The 16560-nt window shown below is 37.6% G+C and overlaps 1 protein-coding gene across 2 annotated transcripts; it reads right to left on the minus strand.

The window, feature by feature from the left end:
• Positions 1-93: 93 nt before the first annotated feature.
• Positions 94-14567, minus strand: actr2b (actin related protein 2b). 2 transcript variants are annotated; one of them, XM_028469169.1, is made up of 10 exons: positions 14415-14567; positions 11002-11112; positions 10637-10654; positions 8948-9163; positions 8795-8867; positions 6791-6927; positions 6578-6727; positions 3537-3682; positions 2754-2886; positions 94-1957 (listed from the first exon to the last, which is right to left on the minus strand). In XM_028469169.1, the coding sequence occupies exons 1-10, from the start codon at positions 14460-14462 to the stop codon at positions 1787-1789; spliced, it is 1203 nt and encodes a 400-aa protein (XP_028324970.1). In that variant the 5' UTR covers positions 14463-14567; the 3' UTR covers positions 94-1786. The 2 variants fall into 2 exon arrangements, with proteins under 2 accessions (XP_028324970.1, XP_028324971.1); XM_028469170.1 differs by lacking the exon at positions 10637-10654.
• Between the last annotated feature and the right edge of the window lie 1993 nt (positions 14568-16560).

Below are 16560 nucleotides of genomic sequence, written 5' to 3' on the forward strand. Positions count from 1 at the left end.
GTTGGAAATACATTTCCTGAATGAATGAAACCTTAACATAATATTCAAAAAAGACAAATGAACTTTCAAAATAAGAGGCAGACAGCAGAGGAATCCTTGTAAATCACTTCTTTATTTAAATCAGCGTTAGGCAGTTATGCTCTGAACAAACACGGGAAATAAAAACAAACAGAAAGGACATTAAAACATGAGATCCAGTCAACATCAACTGCTCTTGGCACTGGATGAGAAAAAAACAAAAAATACACATTTATGAAAGTCCAGCAGAAAAAGAAAGAAAGAATAAGAAGTGCGTCCGGGAGGAACTTTAACTTCAAATGCAGCTCAGAGTACCGTCACACGCCACGTGTCCAGCTGCACTTCCTGTTTCTGTCCCTTTTTTTTTTCTTCGCAGATTCAACGTCAAATTCTTCAGTTAACGAAAAGAAAACGATTCTTAATTCCATTCAAATGTGATCGCTAAGGAAGAGTGCAACGCCTTTTTTTCGTGGCCTAATCTTCAGATTTAATTTGTTCACGAGCGCTTTAAGAAAAAAAAAAAAAAAAACACGCTTCATTCGCAGTGCGACGTTAACCCCTTCGTTAGTTAAAGTGAGACACAATATAGATATAACACGCATTTAGAAATAACGTGGAAAATGCGAGCCAATCTTGAGAAAATGTAAGAATAGAAATCAGCATAAAAATGCGATCGGGAAGGGAAACGTGGACTTTTATTTTCTTAAACTTCCACTTCCAGGTGAATCTTTTTAGATTTACTTTATATCATTTACAAGAGCTTTAAGCAAACATCCCTTCACCCGCAGTGTGTCCAAACTGTAAGGGAATACCGTGGGAATTTAATCCAACCCCCAAAAAACCGTTAAAATTGTGAGAAAACATTTAAATAGAAATCAGCGTTAAAATGCGATTGTTAGCGTGGAAAAGCAAAAACGTGACGTTTTGGTGTTAAACTGTCATTCTTTCTGTTTTCAGAGTTTAAACTTCTACTTCCAGGTAAAAGTTGGGATTTACTTCGTTTTAAAGACGCTTAAACACACACACACACACACACACACACACACCTACCTTCAACTGCAGTGCAACGTTAACCCTTCGTGTCTGCAGAGGAAAACCGTGGAAATGTCCCCAGAAAACATTGAAAGTTTTGGTGTTAAACTGTGAGTTTAGATTCTCACAGATTGACTTTGTTCACGAGCGCTTCAAGAAGAAACACACACACACTTTACCTGCAGTGCAACCTTAACCCTTCATGGGGACTCTGTATTCACACGTGTGTGCGCGTGTGTGTGTGTGTGTGAGAGAGATTCTGGAAATGGTGCCTTCATGCTCGAGTGCGATTCATCCTCTTTTCGGGAACTAAACTTCAACGTAAAGGTGAAAACTTTCCCACCTGCAGCGCAACGTTAATCCTTTGTGGGGACTCGATATTCACGCGCGTGTGTGTGTGTGTGAATCTGAAAATGGCGTTTTCGTGCTCGAGTGCGATTCAACCTCTTTTTGGGAGCTAAACTTCTACAAACAGGTGAAATCTTTCCCACCAGCAGTGCAACGTTAACCCTTCAAATATTTAAGTGTGAGAATCTTGCGAAGGAATACGGCGGGAATGTGAGCCAATCCTACGGGAATATAAAAATAAAATACAGGAAAAGGAAAAAAGCGCGACGGCTTTAAATCAGGAGAATGGAGTAGAGGGATAAATAGATATATGCTCTGCGATGTGGGGCGAGAGGAGGAGGAGATTTTGTGTGTGTGTGTGTGTGTGCGTGCGCACTCCGTGTGTCCTTTATCTGACGGTGACGCCCAGTTTCTCCAGCACGCGGACCCCTTTCTCCTGGTACTCCTCTCGGGTCAGCCAGAAGTTGTCCTTGTCCTTCATGATGTCGGCCAGCACGGCTCCGCCCAGAAACACCATGTGCTTCCTCCTGGGGGGGTCCTCGATACGGATCTTAAACTTCTGCAAGGCACCGCACACGCACGCACACGCTCAGAGTTACACATTTAAATTTCAATGAAAACTCATCAACAGCCACAGAACTTTTTATTTACTTTTCATTTTAATGAGTCGTATGTAAGATTCTATTAATCACTAAATGAAATATAAATGATTTTTACTTCACTTCTTAAAAAAAACAACTAAACACTATTATAATTTAATTTTTCATTTAATTTAATTCCCTTTTTACATAATATATAAATACAAATTATTATTATTATTATTATTATTATTAATGCAAAGATGGACAAAATCCATCTTTGCATTTTGCATTTTTTTCCTTATTAAAAAATAAGGAAAAAAAGAGGAAATTAAAAAATAAAATGAAATAAAAACGTACATGTAATAAATAATGCAAAGATGTACAAAATCCAACAAAAAAAAAATAGTAAAAATAAAAAAGGGGGGAAAAAAAGAATAACAAAAATAAACAGGGAAAAAAACACATTTGTCCTTCTATGTTTATTGTTGATGTATTTTTCAATCTATTTTAATTTAAACATGCTTTACAGTAAGTTTTGGAAACCTAACATTTAAATATCTAATGGTTTAGGGTGTATAAATACCCACAATGCACTCTGGGATAGGCAGGTATTAGAAGCAATGCTCAGATTAAATAATAGCGTAAGTCTTTAGCGCCCCCTGGTGGCAGGCTGTGTGCGTTAGCTCCAACGTTAACTGAATAGTGCTGAGTCAGTGAGTCCTTACTTTTCTCAGCATCTCACAGAAATCACTAAAGGATGAAACTGTTTCTCACCGAGAGTTTGTCCACGTCTCCCTTCAGGACACGCTCCAAGTAGAGCTGCTTGAGTTCTCGCTCCAGGCGAGACGGCAGCCCTGGGTACATGGTGGATCCTCCAGACAGCACGATGTGCTTATAGAACTCAGGCCTGAGGATTAACGGCAGCTTTATTAACAGCTTTTACACATGTTTGGAACACTGTTCAACACCAAATGATAAAAGGAGAAATGCCCAAATTCAACATGAGACCCTACTTAAACAGATTAAACTAATTTAAATTAGAGTAAATATAACACACCAAGCTAAACAGAATATTCCAGAATAAAAGTCACTACCTCGTTCATTTAAACTTGAGATAGAAACTTATAGGGCAGAGGGACTCATCTGGGCTTTTTTTTTTTCACAAAAAATGACTGAAAAATACACAAAATGAATCAAAAAATGCATAGAATGATGAAAGGTTACACAGAAGGACACTAAAAATACACAAAATGACAACCAAAGTACACAAAAATAACAAAAAAAAATTACACAAACCAAGAAAACTACACAAAACTGCAAAAAAATGGATAGAAATAACAAAGATGCAAAACGACAACAAAAATACACAAAAGTGACTCCAAAAATCACACAAAACTAAGCAGCAGGAGCATGCTATTGGTCAAAAATGGCACCAATCAGCATTCTATTGAGCCAATCAGAAGCAGCCTTAGATCAGGGCATGCGACCTATAGCCTGAGGCGACTTATCTGAAATGAGTAAAATACTGGTACGGTGCGTTGGTTGTTCAGGTCTCACCTGGTGTCAATGTCGGCCGCCTGGATAGTGTTGAAGAGCAGCTCGGCCACGCCCACTCCCTCCACGTTGATCAGGTGAGGCTGAAACAAAGCCTCGGGAGCCTCGAACCGCTCCCCGCCCACTTTGATCACACGGCCGTCAGGAAGCTGCAGAAGGAGTAAGGAGGAGGGGCTTATTGTGTGAGGAGCATCATAACTTATTTTAGCTTATGTTGGAGGGAAAAAGGCTGTGTGTGCGCGTGTGTGTAAAAAGGCTTCATTGAGGCGAGGGCGGTGAGAGGAAGTGAAGCTCAGCAACGTGGGAAATGATGTCAGGAGATGCTCGGGGTGTTTTGACCACAGTTACACTGAACCTCCTTGTTTCAGCATACCAAGCCTCACCTACACACACACACACACACACTAACCCAAACACACACGGTCACAGCGAGCCCCGAGACACAACATGTGCTGGGAAAGGCCAGCGTTTACACGCCACGGTTCAACCTTGGAAAGAAAAGCAGGTCTGATGGAGGAGCACAGCTGTGTGTGTGTGTGTGTGTGTGTGTGTGTGTGTGATTAACGGCTACATTGGATTTGATGACTTAAGGATTCTAATACATGGAAAGTGTTTCAAAGAAGGATTCTTCTGACGTGCCAGGTTTTTATAGCACACACTGAACACATCATAACGTATCGATCAAAGTTCAGGTGAGGGAAGCAACAGCTCTGATAGGGTCCTACTGGACTCAATCTCGCCATTTTTGTTTCACACTTTTTCAAAAAATAAGAGAAACAACTTTTGGCTTTAACGTAAGAATGGAACAAAGATTAAAAAACTAAAAACTTTACATCACAAAATTTGGCCGTCAGACAAATATACATTTCAACATTTTCTGGTGGGGATGCGCCCGGACCCCCAACAACACACATACACGCTGTGAACATTTCTTGGTAAGAAAGAACCCTGTAATTGTTAACAGGAACCCCCAGAATCTCCTGGAAGTGAGATTGAGTCACTTTAACACTACATTTGGTGAGTTTTCAAACTCTTTATCACACAAGCGACCAGCGACAGATGGAGAAACTTTTCTAGCTGTTTTTGGAGATGTTTGCAGAGGAAAACAAGGGTGGTTTCAATAGTGCCGTGGTTTGTAGTATGAACGACGTGATCTCAACCACACAATGGTTACATGATGTTTTTTTAATACAGAATAAGTTATTCCAAATTAAATCATTAACACTTTAAATCATTAAAGTGTTCTACTTCGTGTTTACATGGAAATAGTCATTCTAGAATTGAGGTTTACACGGAAAAAGGTTTATTTGGCTTTATTTAATTCCGCTTTAGGTCTGGGGGTTGGGAAGGCTCTGATTGGACGGGGGCGTATCACGTCTATTGGGAAAAACACAACAAACCTTTTATTGTCGGCTATAACACAGAAGACCACACACGAGAACTGTTTTCACCTTTATTTTGGGAGATAGGAACTAATCACCGGTAAATAAAAGCCAGTAAATCTCCAGAAAACAATAACCAGGAATAAATATTTGCTCCCTGGTAAAGATAGTAGCTCTAACAACAGGTAAAATAATAAACGGTGATATTACAGCCTGTGAATGCAGCACGGGAACGCATTCACTCCGCCTCCAGGTCCTAGTGCTAGTCGTCCGGTGAAGCCTGTTCCGTTTACCGAGGTCTGTGTGAAAGTCCACGTTTATGCTTCCGTCCATCCACTCTTTTCATTACATCCATGTATTCTAAGGCTCTTATAAATAAAAAGTCTTGGCTTTAGTCCGGACGGCCATCTTGGATTATGTCGTCATCGCGGCAAAACAACCTAAACTTAACATAAAGCGGGATTAAGCAAGTTAAGTGTTTACAAGAAAGAGGATGTATCTAATTCAGAATTAAAATCGGAATAAACCAGCCACCTAATTCGGATTTAAGTTTAATTCAGAATTAAATCAGCATTAGGAATTAAATGTTTACAAGGTCAGTTTAAAGAGGAATTAACTTTTACTCTGCTTTAGAGGAATTAAAGCTCCCTTGTAAATGTGGCCAATCATCAAAACGACTTCAACTAAAGTTCTAGATTTTTTGAATGGGCTTTGGTGTGGATATTGATTTATTTCTACAATATTCTCTCCTTATGAAAATAAAACCGATCATTCTAAGACAACTTAGATGAAACAAGAAGACAGTCATCAACATCCCCTGCCAAAAAAAAAAAAAAAAAAAAAAAAGAACAAGGGCAATAACACCGGAAAAAACAATTGCGTACTTCTCATTTTCAAACCCCACCATGGTAATGATACCCTGAAGTCACACACCTAATTTGGTTATCTTATCTTAAACCGTTTCTGAGAAACGCTGTCCCCTTTAACTGAGGCGGACGAACGCACGGACGGAGCTCAAACCTATATCAATTTGCGGATAAAAAATCCCACTATACAAAAAGTCAGCTAGCTTCATGCTAACGCCTATGGAAAAACCCATGTATATGCTCATGCTAACATTTACCACGATCAGCTGTGATTTCTCTAACACACCGTTTATGCCTAACACAGTCTTAGGAGTGTTATAAAAACAATACACTGAAACGTACTCACAAGCAGATGTTTTTTCAAGCTGAAAATACGAGAACTTAGTAGAGACCAGTAGGCCATGGACTTCCAAGATGGCGTCTTCTGACTACTACGGCAACAGTGTTAGGTCAAAACACACAAACTCACCCAGAGTAAAGAAAAACAGAATAAGGGCAATAACTCCGGGAAAAACTAATTGCGCACTTCTCATTTTCGAACTCCATTAAGGTATTGATACCCTGAAGCCACACACTGAATTTGGTTAGCCTATGTTAAACAGTTTCTGAGAAAAGCTGTCCAGTTTAACTGACAGAGCTCAAACCTATATCCCCCCTCCACTTCGTGGTAAGGGATAATAATAATAAAGCTTCTGTGGATGAAACGCTGACCTTCAGACATTTTACAGTTGCCCATTTGAAAACTAAAGTGAAGAATATCAGATCAGGGGCAAACATTAGTGTTGTATTAATGTACCGTGTAGGACTCCACCAGCACGGTGGTCTCCAAGGCCAGTTTCTGCTCCTGCTCGATGTTGTAGCCGACGTAGCACAGCTTCTCCTTCATCATCCTCACGGTCTCAAAGTCTGCAGAGTGATTGAAGGCGTAGCCCCTCAGCAGCAACAGCTGTCAGCACACACGGAGATTAAAAGGTGCTCAGTCAGAGCAGCGTGGTGTGAAACGTGTTACCTTGATGAGGTAGCGAGTGATGTCCCTGCCTGCGATGTCCAGACGTCTGGTGAGGTGAGGCAGACTGAAGCCCTCGTACACGGGACAGATGTGAGTCACACCATCACCAGAGTCTACCACCACGCCAGTGAGGAGGCCTGGAGGAAAACAGTAGCTGCAGTTAATCATGTGACTGAGGGCGGAGCCTGTTCTGGATCCACGTGTTCACAGTGATGAATCAATAGGTTCAGAACCTGAGACGCAGGGTAGAGCTGGGCAATATATTAGGTTTGCTTTTTTGAGAGGGATATGAAAAAATCACAATATCGCTTATATCGATATGTATTAGGGATGTAACGATTCATCGTAAGGCAGTTAAAAATTGATTCATAGGTTTCACGGATCATATCGATACTCTAAAAACTGAATCGCAGTACTTTTTTTAAACAGCAGAGGGCGCTATCTATTTATGCTTCTCTTGTCCAGAAGCGTAGGCGGCAGGCGGAATCGCTTACTACTCTTAAACATGTTCATAAATGATTCCTTACTCCTTTAGTACCGAAAGAATATCTGTAATATTACGTGAATATCTTTAAAAGTCACATTTTTTTATTAGCTCTGTCTGCTAGCATAGCATCTCTTCTTCACTGCTAGAATAGTTACATGCCAACCGACCACTGGGTTACCAGCGCCCTCTGCCACTCCAAACAAAAATCTGATGTGAATACAGTGTAATGACTTCTGTATTTACTTCAGTCCAATTGTTAAGTTGCACTATTAAAAAGAAAAAGAACTATTATGCAGTTTTGCATTGTTTACTATAGAACCAGAATTTAAATTAATAGCCTTCTTCATTTGTATTATTCCTTTATTTATTTCATTCAGGATTTATTTTTAGTTCAATTGCATTGTTTTGAATAGTTTATCAAGGGATTCTTTTGACAATGAAAAATAAAAGGAAAATAGCCCAGTATTTTTTTGTTTTTTTCCCAAAAAAATAAAGGAATATTTTTCAGTCATCATTTGTGTACAGTCCCATTTTGTAAAATAAATTGTGAGAGAATCGTATCGTGAACCCAGTATTGTGAATCGTATCGGGAGTTGAGTGAATCGTTACATCCCTAATATGTATGTATATATATATTTTATAGCTTATTTTGGTTGAAAATACTTGTTGTAGGAGGACTTCTCAGAAATGCATAAAAAGCAGTTTGATAGTTTGCCGAGTGTGTCCTAACCCAGACCTTCCCCAACAGAACTCACTCACACGTGCTGTCCCTTAGGATAAAAAGCCAAACGTGGAACATATTGTGCAGTTGTTTGTTAATAAATGTGAATGTGTGCCATTTTTGCATCAGCAAATTTAACCCAGAATTATCTGGTCTTTCATTTTTAAATCTTTTTCTCTGCTGACTGTGACTGACAGGGAGATTTTTATTCATATTATTGTTTATTGTTTTTGCTGCTGATATTATTGATTTTAGACCGAAATGTTTTCTGTTGCACTTTTTATCATAAAAAACTGTTTTTTTTTGGCTCAACTACTGCCTCTCTCTTATTTCTGAATCCAAGTCCCTCCTTTGTCGGACGACCACATTTTCCTCAGAATACAGTGAAATGACATCTATGGATCATAAAGGTGGAATGAATGAATGATAACACACATTTGAAATAATCTCATTTTGTAAATAAGTGAATGAAACAATATTTAGTGCCTCCTGAATAGATTTATTTCTATAGTTTCTATAAATTCCAGACTGACCTTTGTATTTTCAGCTCATGTTTTAATCAAGATCATTTTTATCGTTAACTAAAAAACACTGATGTAAAGCACACTGCAATGCCTTGTGTATGAAATGCGCTATACAAATAAATTTGCCTTTGTTAAGTGCTTTGGAATGGGTGTGGCTTCATAGTCAAATAGCAGGCTGCACGGGAGAAAGAAACAGCTAAAACACCACTAACGGCTAACGCTAGCAGCTTCCTGACTGAAGAGTTGTAACGTGTGTGTGTGTCCGTTCTTACCCTGGGCGTAGAGCGTCAACACAGCCTGAATAGCGATGTAAACTCCTGCAAACTGGTATGTCTCAAACATCACCTGCAGCCAAAGGAAGAGGACGTTGGGATGGTTTATCACCGCACTAAACGTGATAAACGTGTACAGATAAAAATGCGCACCTCGATGATTTTTTCCCTGTTCTTGGTGGGGTTCATGGGCGGCTCCGTCAGGAGGATTTTACAGTTGCGTGAGTCGATGCTGAGCTTCTCGGAGCCAAAGGTGTAATCCCACAGGTGCTTCATGTCGTCCCAGTTCCTGACGATGCCGTTCTCCATGGGGTAGTTGACCTCCAGCATGGAGCGCAGCTCGCTGGCCTCGTCACCCACCATCAGGTCCTGGAGGACGGGAGCAGTGTCCATATTTAATAATGCAACAGTAGGTCACACGGTCGTCAAAACAACTGTTACACATTGTGAAATAATGCAAATATGTCCTGAAAGTGCTGCACTTTAATCACAATGAGCAGTGGGCGTGGCCATTTCTAAATTCATCATTTCCAAACAAAATAAAGCTCCTGATTTTTTTTTAACTACTACAATATTCAAGCACACAGTTGCAAAACTGCACAAAAAAGAAACACAAAAAAAGATGGGGATTAATAGAAAAATAAGATTAACAAAAAATGGATAAATAAAAACATGGATGAAAAAAGTTTTAAAAAAAAATAAATGGATAAATGATTAAAAAAGGAAACAAATTAAAAAAGATGATGAGCAACTTGAATAAATGGAAGGATTAATAAATAAATAACAAATAATAGATGGACATATAGATCAATAAAGAAACAGATTTAAAAATAGGTGAATAAAGTAGAATAAATTTGAAAATAAATGATATAATAGATAAATAAAAAAATAAAAGATGGGTAAATAATTAAAAATAAGATTGAAAAGGGAGATGAATAACTTACTAGATAAATAGAAGGATAAATAAATAAAGAGATAAATAAATTTAAATAGATAAATAAATAAATGGATAAATATTTAATTAAGGAAAAACATTTTTTTGTATCCATAAAAATACATCCTCAAATTAAAAAACAGATTTTTTTCTTGTCATTTCCTATTTTATTTCTGTAGGTCGTTAAATCAGTGAGTGAGTTAAAAGCTACTAACCATAAATCCAACTGTAACATGTGCCAGAAGTGTTTAGGGACATTCAGCGTGAGAACAAGTCACTAACTGTGTGTGTTAAACTCAGTTACCCAGCATGCACAGCAAGGCCTCATCCCTTATCATGCATGTAAACCTACAGCAGAACACTGGTGCTAGCATCTCTACATGAACCAGCGCTAGGTTAGCGCTCACTCAGCGTCACACCTTACCAGCTGAACAACACCCAGCAATGCTGAGTATTACACTTTCATACATGTGTAGCTCATACATCATTATCATGTATATCAGGGATGGGATTATTCTGTCACTGAGATGAGATTGTGTCTGATCCCAGGGCCACACAGTCAACATTCATGTACAGTATGTGATTTTCTGCATTTTTGTTGTCATTTGTAAGTAATTGTGTTTTTGTTTTGTGTGGTTTTATTCCTATTGTTGTTGTTTTATGTATTAATGTGTCATTTTGTTTAGATTTCATGTGTTTTTTTGAGAAATATTTGTGCAATTTCATTGTCATGTGTGTTCTTGGAGTTGTCAGTGTATAAGTTCTCGTTTTGTGTTGTTTTGTTGTCATTTTATGTATTTTTTTGGGGGTGCAATTTTGTTGTCATTTTAGTGCAATTGTGTTTTGGTCAAACATCAAAACATGAGGCAGAGCGGCTCAGCAGGCAGCAACACGAGGCCTGGACTCACCATCTTCTGTGCATTCACCTTCATCAGGGATGAAGAGGAGAAAAGAACATGAGTGGAGAGCAGGACAGAATAAAAAAGGGAATGAAAGAGGAGGAGAAATACCTCAACGGTGAGTTTCTTGCAAACTAGGACATTCGCTTCAAGCTAAGTTAGAATAAAGTGTTTAAAGTGTATTTTTAAGGAAACTTTTGCATTTTCATATCAATATTTTTGGCTGTAGCTTCAAAATAATTGGATATACTGTATATTAATACTGTCAATGAGAGAAATATTCATTAGTCTCTCACGTTTCTAATGGTAGTAGATTTATCACAGCTCGTGTGCTCAGTGTGTTCACGTTGGAGGCTAAATATTTACATTCCTACCTTGATCTCGATGTTTCCCACTTTGGCCGTGGAGCGAATGATGGGTCTGCCCACCAGAGCAGGAAAGATGTGTTCAGGGAAGTTGGATCCTGCATAGCCGCACTTTACAAACTACAAAAGACAAAAGCAGATAAACAGAGGGAGGGGTTAGCTAAACAATTAGCTAAATCAGAGGTTCTCAACCTTTGGGGAGGAGAGACACTTTGAGGGGGTCACCAGATGCCTTCAAGGAACTAAGAATACTTTATGAACAATTTGAGCTCATTTTTGCTTATTTTTACCTTTTTTCTACAACCACACCAAACTTGCCATATTTCAACCTATTTTCATCACTTTATGTTGACCCATTATTGCCACTTTTAACCTCTTTTCACCATATTTCATGCTTATTTTTGCCAATTACCAATATTTCTGTCCGTTTTTGCCCATTCTAATTTACAAATTTAAACACATTTCTGTGGTTTTTAAAATCCCATTTCACCACCATTTTTGGTCACTATTAACCCATTTTATTTCTGATTCAAACAATGTTTACAACTTTGATATGATTGCACATTTTTCATGGTTTTTCAAAATTTTAAATGATCAGATTATACATTATGGCAAAGAACACAAAAACAATTAAAGCTGCAACGATTCCTCAAGGTCATTGATTATTTAAAAAAAAAAAAATGGTTCATGAATTTTTTCGACCTTAAAGTCTTTTTATTGCATATGTTATGGTTTCATTTATTCAGACAACTTGTTTTCTAGGACATTTTCATTAATCTCCTGATATTTATTGACTATCAACTGCCAGCAGACACCTTTGAAGAAGACTGACAGTTGACAGTCAAAACATGTCGGTCCTCGGGAGATCAAAGTAAAGAACAAAATGAACTTATTTTATTTTATTTTTTACCATGCCTGCATTTGTCTTTTGGGCTAACATCACATGTAGTGGAATATTTTCTCGACAAATATGCATTTTTTCTGTTGTACATTTAAAAATTAAGCTTTTATCTTGCAAAAGTCTATTTAATCTGATTTTATATTCGATTAACACGATATTTGAAAGCCTTAGCTCTAAAAACTACAATGATTATTTTAAGAAACTTAACAGTAGTGGTGTTGTGTTAAAGTGTCAGAGAAACGTTTTTAGACTATGGCTGAAAGAGGAAGCAGAGAAACACGTAGGCAGGATTCAAACTAGCAACCTTACTTCAGCTGAGGACCTGGTGGAGGACTGGGAAACTTCTAGATCTTTTAAAAACTACAGAAAATATATCTTATGTCTGTTGTAGTGACAAAACTTTGACTAAAAATATCTGCTGTAACGTCTCCATCAAAGCTCAGCGCAAACGTCTCACTTCCTCTCGTCTTGACCTCACAGTTTACTTTTTTTGGTCTCTAAAAGCTATTCTCATGTTTAGTAACATGCTGAGCCAACATCCTCTTCTACTGCTGACAGAGTAGAGAAGGAAGTGTGAGTTTATAATGGTTGATACTAAAAAAAAATAACCCTGCTTTATTTAACAGATAGACATTATTTTCAGTCATTTTTACTCTAAAACTGTTGAAAGAAACCTACATTTTTCCAAATTCCTGCTCAATCCTCAAATTATTTGACATTATTTCCCAAATTAAAGAAAATATAGTCACTACCTGTCGCCTATTGCCAGTCACTTTTATATAATTTATATAACTTATACATGAAAATGCCAGAAAAGACACAGTAAAAATAGCAACTTTTGGAACATAATCAAGTAAATACATTATGAAAAAAGTCATTTAAAACACCAGTAATTAAAAACTAAAAAAGATGTGAAGGAGACATTCCAAAAACAACTTTCATTAAAATAGATAATCATTTTTAAGGCTTATGGACAACGATTTTTCCCAAACTATGATGAATTATTCCTACATTTCCCATCAGGCCTTTGTTTTCTCTTATTACATCCATATAAACATAACAGTCATACACAGATATCATAGCATTTAATACTTAAAGCTGGTGTTCCTAAAGGCAGAAACGAATAGAAAAGCAATTTTTGACAATATTCTGGAGAAGTTGAGCTGGTTACTCAATACACCTCATAAGCTTTACATCAAACATGTTCTGGTGGTTAAAACACCAGACTTTAGAGCGATTGTGGTGTGTTTTAGTGCAGTTTGTTGTGATTTTTCAGTACACTTGGAACCTACAACAGCTGATTAACATCGAGCTAATAACCGCAGCTCTTACACAGGAAAAACGTGCACAATTAAAGCGAAAATGTGGGTTTAAAATGCAGTCCTGGTTTTAAAATTGACATTATTAAAGACAGATGAACCTGTAAAACGAGCTATTTCCGTGTCGGGTCTGATGAATGAAAATTAGCAAAGCTAACAGGCTAGCCACACACCCAGCTAACCCTCGCTAGCCACATTAGCGCCGTTATCCTAGCTTACAATTTAGGAGATGTAACAAAGTTTATTCCGTAACATGTAAAGAGCGAGTTCGCCATGTTTTTGGAGACCAAGAAGCTTTTTGAAGGTTGTTTTCCGCCTAGTCTGGATGCACGAAAATTAGCCACTGTTAATCATCTATTGGTTACCGTGCTAGGTGGTGACCAACTTCCGCCCGCGTCAGCGATAGGAGCAATTGAAAGCTTTTTTTTTTTTTGAGAAATCATAGTAATGATAATGATTTAAAAAATGTAAATGTGCTTTTCAATTATTTTTACATTAAGAATATAAATTTAGAAACGCCGTTGTGATTTTTTAAAGTAAGGGGATAACGTTCATAAAGAGCCATGCATTTTATATAATTGGATTATATTGTCATTATCAATTTGTTTTAAATAATTTTTGCTTAAAAAAAAATAAAATTTCTGCTTCGGGTTAATAACTGTAGCTCATTTCCCATCCTTATTTTTTTCCTCCTCATTTAAACTATTTAATTATTTCTTATTTTAAATTGTATCCTTCCATTGTTTAGTTTGATGTAAAATTGCATTTTTAGGGGTGCAATTATTTATTCTCACTCCCTAAAATATGATGTATATGAATGAATACAGCGTGGTTCAAGATTATAAAAACAAAAATAAACAAATTAAAGTGTATATATATATATATATATATATAGTTATTTTGCTTATTTTAGAAACGTAATTTAAAACTTTGAAAAACGTATATTAAAAAAACAAAAAAAAGATAGTCCTTTGTTCGCTATTTACAAAATTAGAGCTTAATTTATTATTGATAATATAAAACAGGATGGTCACCAGTGAACACGGCAGCGTACAGACGCGCTCCACCGGCTGCTACACACCCAGGTGTCAGCAGCTAGCTCGGGGAAGCTGACATCCGCACTTCCGCATCCACAGACATTAAGGCTCGGTTGTGAGGCGGAGGGGACGGTAACCCTCTCCGGGTGCCGGACACACACTCACCCCGGTGCCGTTGTCACACACCACCACTTTCCGTCCCTGGTTGTCCATGTTGTCGCCGCTGGAGCTCAACTTTGTGCAGAGCAGGAAACACAGCAGAGACTGAGCGACGAGGAGGAGGAGGGAAGGGGGCGCTGCTTCTTCTTCTACGGTGGATTTTAATAGTTACTGGAGAACTGTGGGCGCGTTAGCGCCACCTGCTGGTAAGAAATGTGAACCGGAAGTCAACCTGTGATGACCACGTTAATGTATTTATTTGAATAATATCCACTATTATCCAGGAAGTTTATCATTATTTGCACTATAGTATATAGTCTTCTCAAATATGTAAATCATTGTTTTAATAAAAAATAGGTGGTGAAATAGGATTTTAAAAATCACAAAATAGGTCAACAATTGCCAACTACTGGCCAAAAACGGACAGAAGAAGTGCTAAAAATGCTTCATAGTGTCAATATTGGAAAATTAGTTTAAACTGGCAAATATTGAGCATGACAACTCGTGAATGTGGTTAAATTGAAAAAAAAGAAGCATGAATATGATGAAGAGGTTAAAAGTGACAATAATGGGTCAATATATGTGGCATTAGATGGGAAAGTAGTGGAAAGGGTTTATAAGTGCTGAAAAAGTCTTGAAAGTAGAACAAATGTGCAGAAAAGGAATTGAAATTTGATAGGGAAGTGTCAGAAATGGGAGTAATGAAGCAAAAATGCATTACAAGGAGCAAAAATATGGCGAGAAAAAGTGATGAAAATAGGTTAAAATATGGCAAGTTTGGTGTAGTGGAAGAAAAAGGGTAAAAATAAGCAAAAATTGTTTAAAAAAAAAAAAAAAAAAAAAACCTAGTTTCTTGAAGGCATCTGGGGACCCACTCCCAATCTCACAACATCAAATGGGGTCCTGACCCCAAGGTTGAGAACCCCTACCTTAGATACCTATTTATATCTATTTTTAAAAAATCTCTATTCACAAGATAAATCCTTCCATTCATTTATCTGTATTCATAGGTTAGTTAGTTTTTTGTGCATATTTTTCTGTCATTTTGTGTATTCTTAAAGCTGTAGTATGTAAAACTTTTTGGCATCATTTGGTTAAAAATCCATAATCATCTTAAAACATGTTGTAATTCAGTGTTCTGAGTGGACAATGAATCTATTTAGCTTCTCCTGGCTCTGTAAATGAAGTTTATAAATCCAGGAGCGTGAGCCAATCAGAGATCTTTCAACAAACACGTGTGCTCCATGAGCAGTTTTTGGGCGTTTCTATTGGCTGCCCGACTGAAGTCAGGCGCGTTCACAGACCATTGATAGTAAAAGTGTAATGACGGACGTTCCAGCAGAAGTCTCCATCTCGGCGTTAGACACAACAGTTACACAGCAAATCAAGAGAAAAAAGACAGAGCGAGGTGGAGAAGCAACAGTTTAAAGCCACTAACATACTCGGGAGGAACGGATTGCTTTGTGTCTTGCGGATCCTCGTGACTGTGCAGGGTCCGCCCCTTACACCAACCCCCACACACAGAGAGAGAGAGAGAGCGAGAGAGAGAGAGAGAGAGAGAGAGAGAGAGAGAGAGAGAGAGAACGAGAGAACGAGAGAACAGATGGGGTAAATCCTGTGTAAACCTAAGAGAAGCTTATTCAAGGTAAAATCATTTTACAGTCTGGATGCAGTGATGATTGCAGGGGTTGGTGTCAATTACATTTTTCCATTACAATTACGTTTTCAATTACCCATGTTCAATTATGATTACAGTGACCAGCATTTGTTCCAATTACAATTAAATTACAATAACTTTTTTTTCTCATAAAGTCAATTGCAATTACGTTTTCACTTACTAAAGTTCAATTACAATTAATGACAATTACTGAGCCTGAAATAAATAACCTAATAAAAGGTAAGCTTCCTCTTGTGTTAGCTTCCTGTTAGCATCTCTAAAGCTAATGGGTCCTAAATCAGCTGTAAAATACACTAAAAACAATTATCTATCATCTAATTTATTTCCTATCTATTGATTACCTTGTTATTCTTCCTAATCAATGAAAATATAGGTTTTAATATTCATGGTGTGGGCATCTGAGCCTTTATTGTGTCAATACACCCCTCGATTTAATTAAATTTTTTTAAATGGTAAAATGTGGGAAAGCGTGAT

Source organism: Gouania willdenowi, chromosome 15 (genome assembly GCF_900634775.1).
Source record: "Gouania willdenowi chromosome 15, fGouWil2.1, whole genome shotgun sequence".
In the NCBI taxonomy this organism is placed as follows: Eukaryota; Metazoa; Chordata; class Actinopteri; order Blenniiformes; family Gobiesocidae; genus Gouania; species Gouania willdenowi.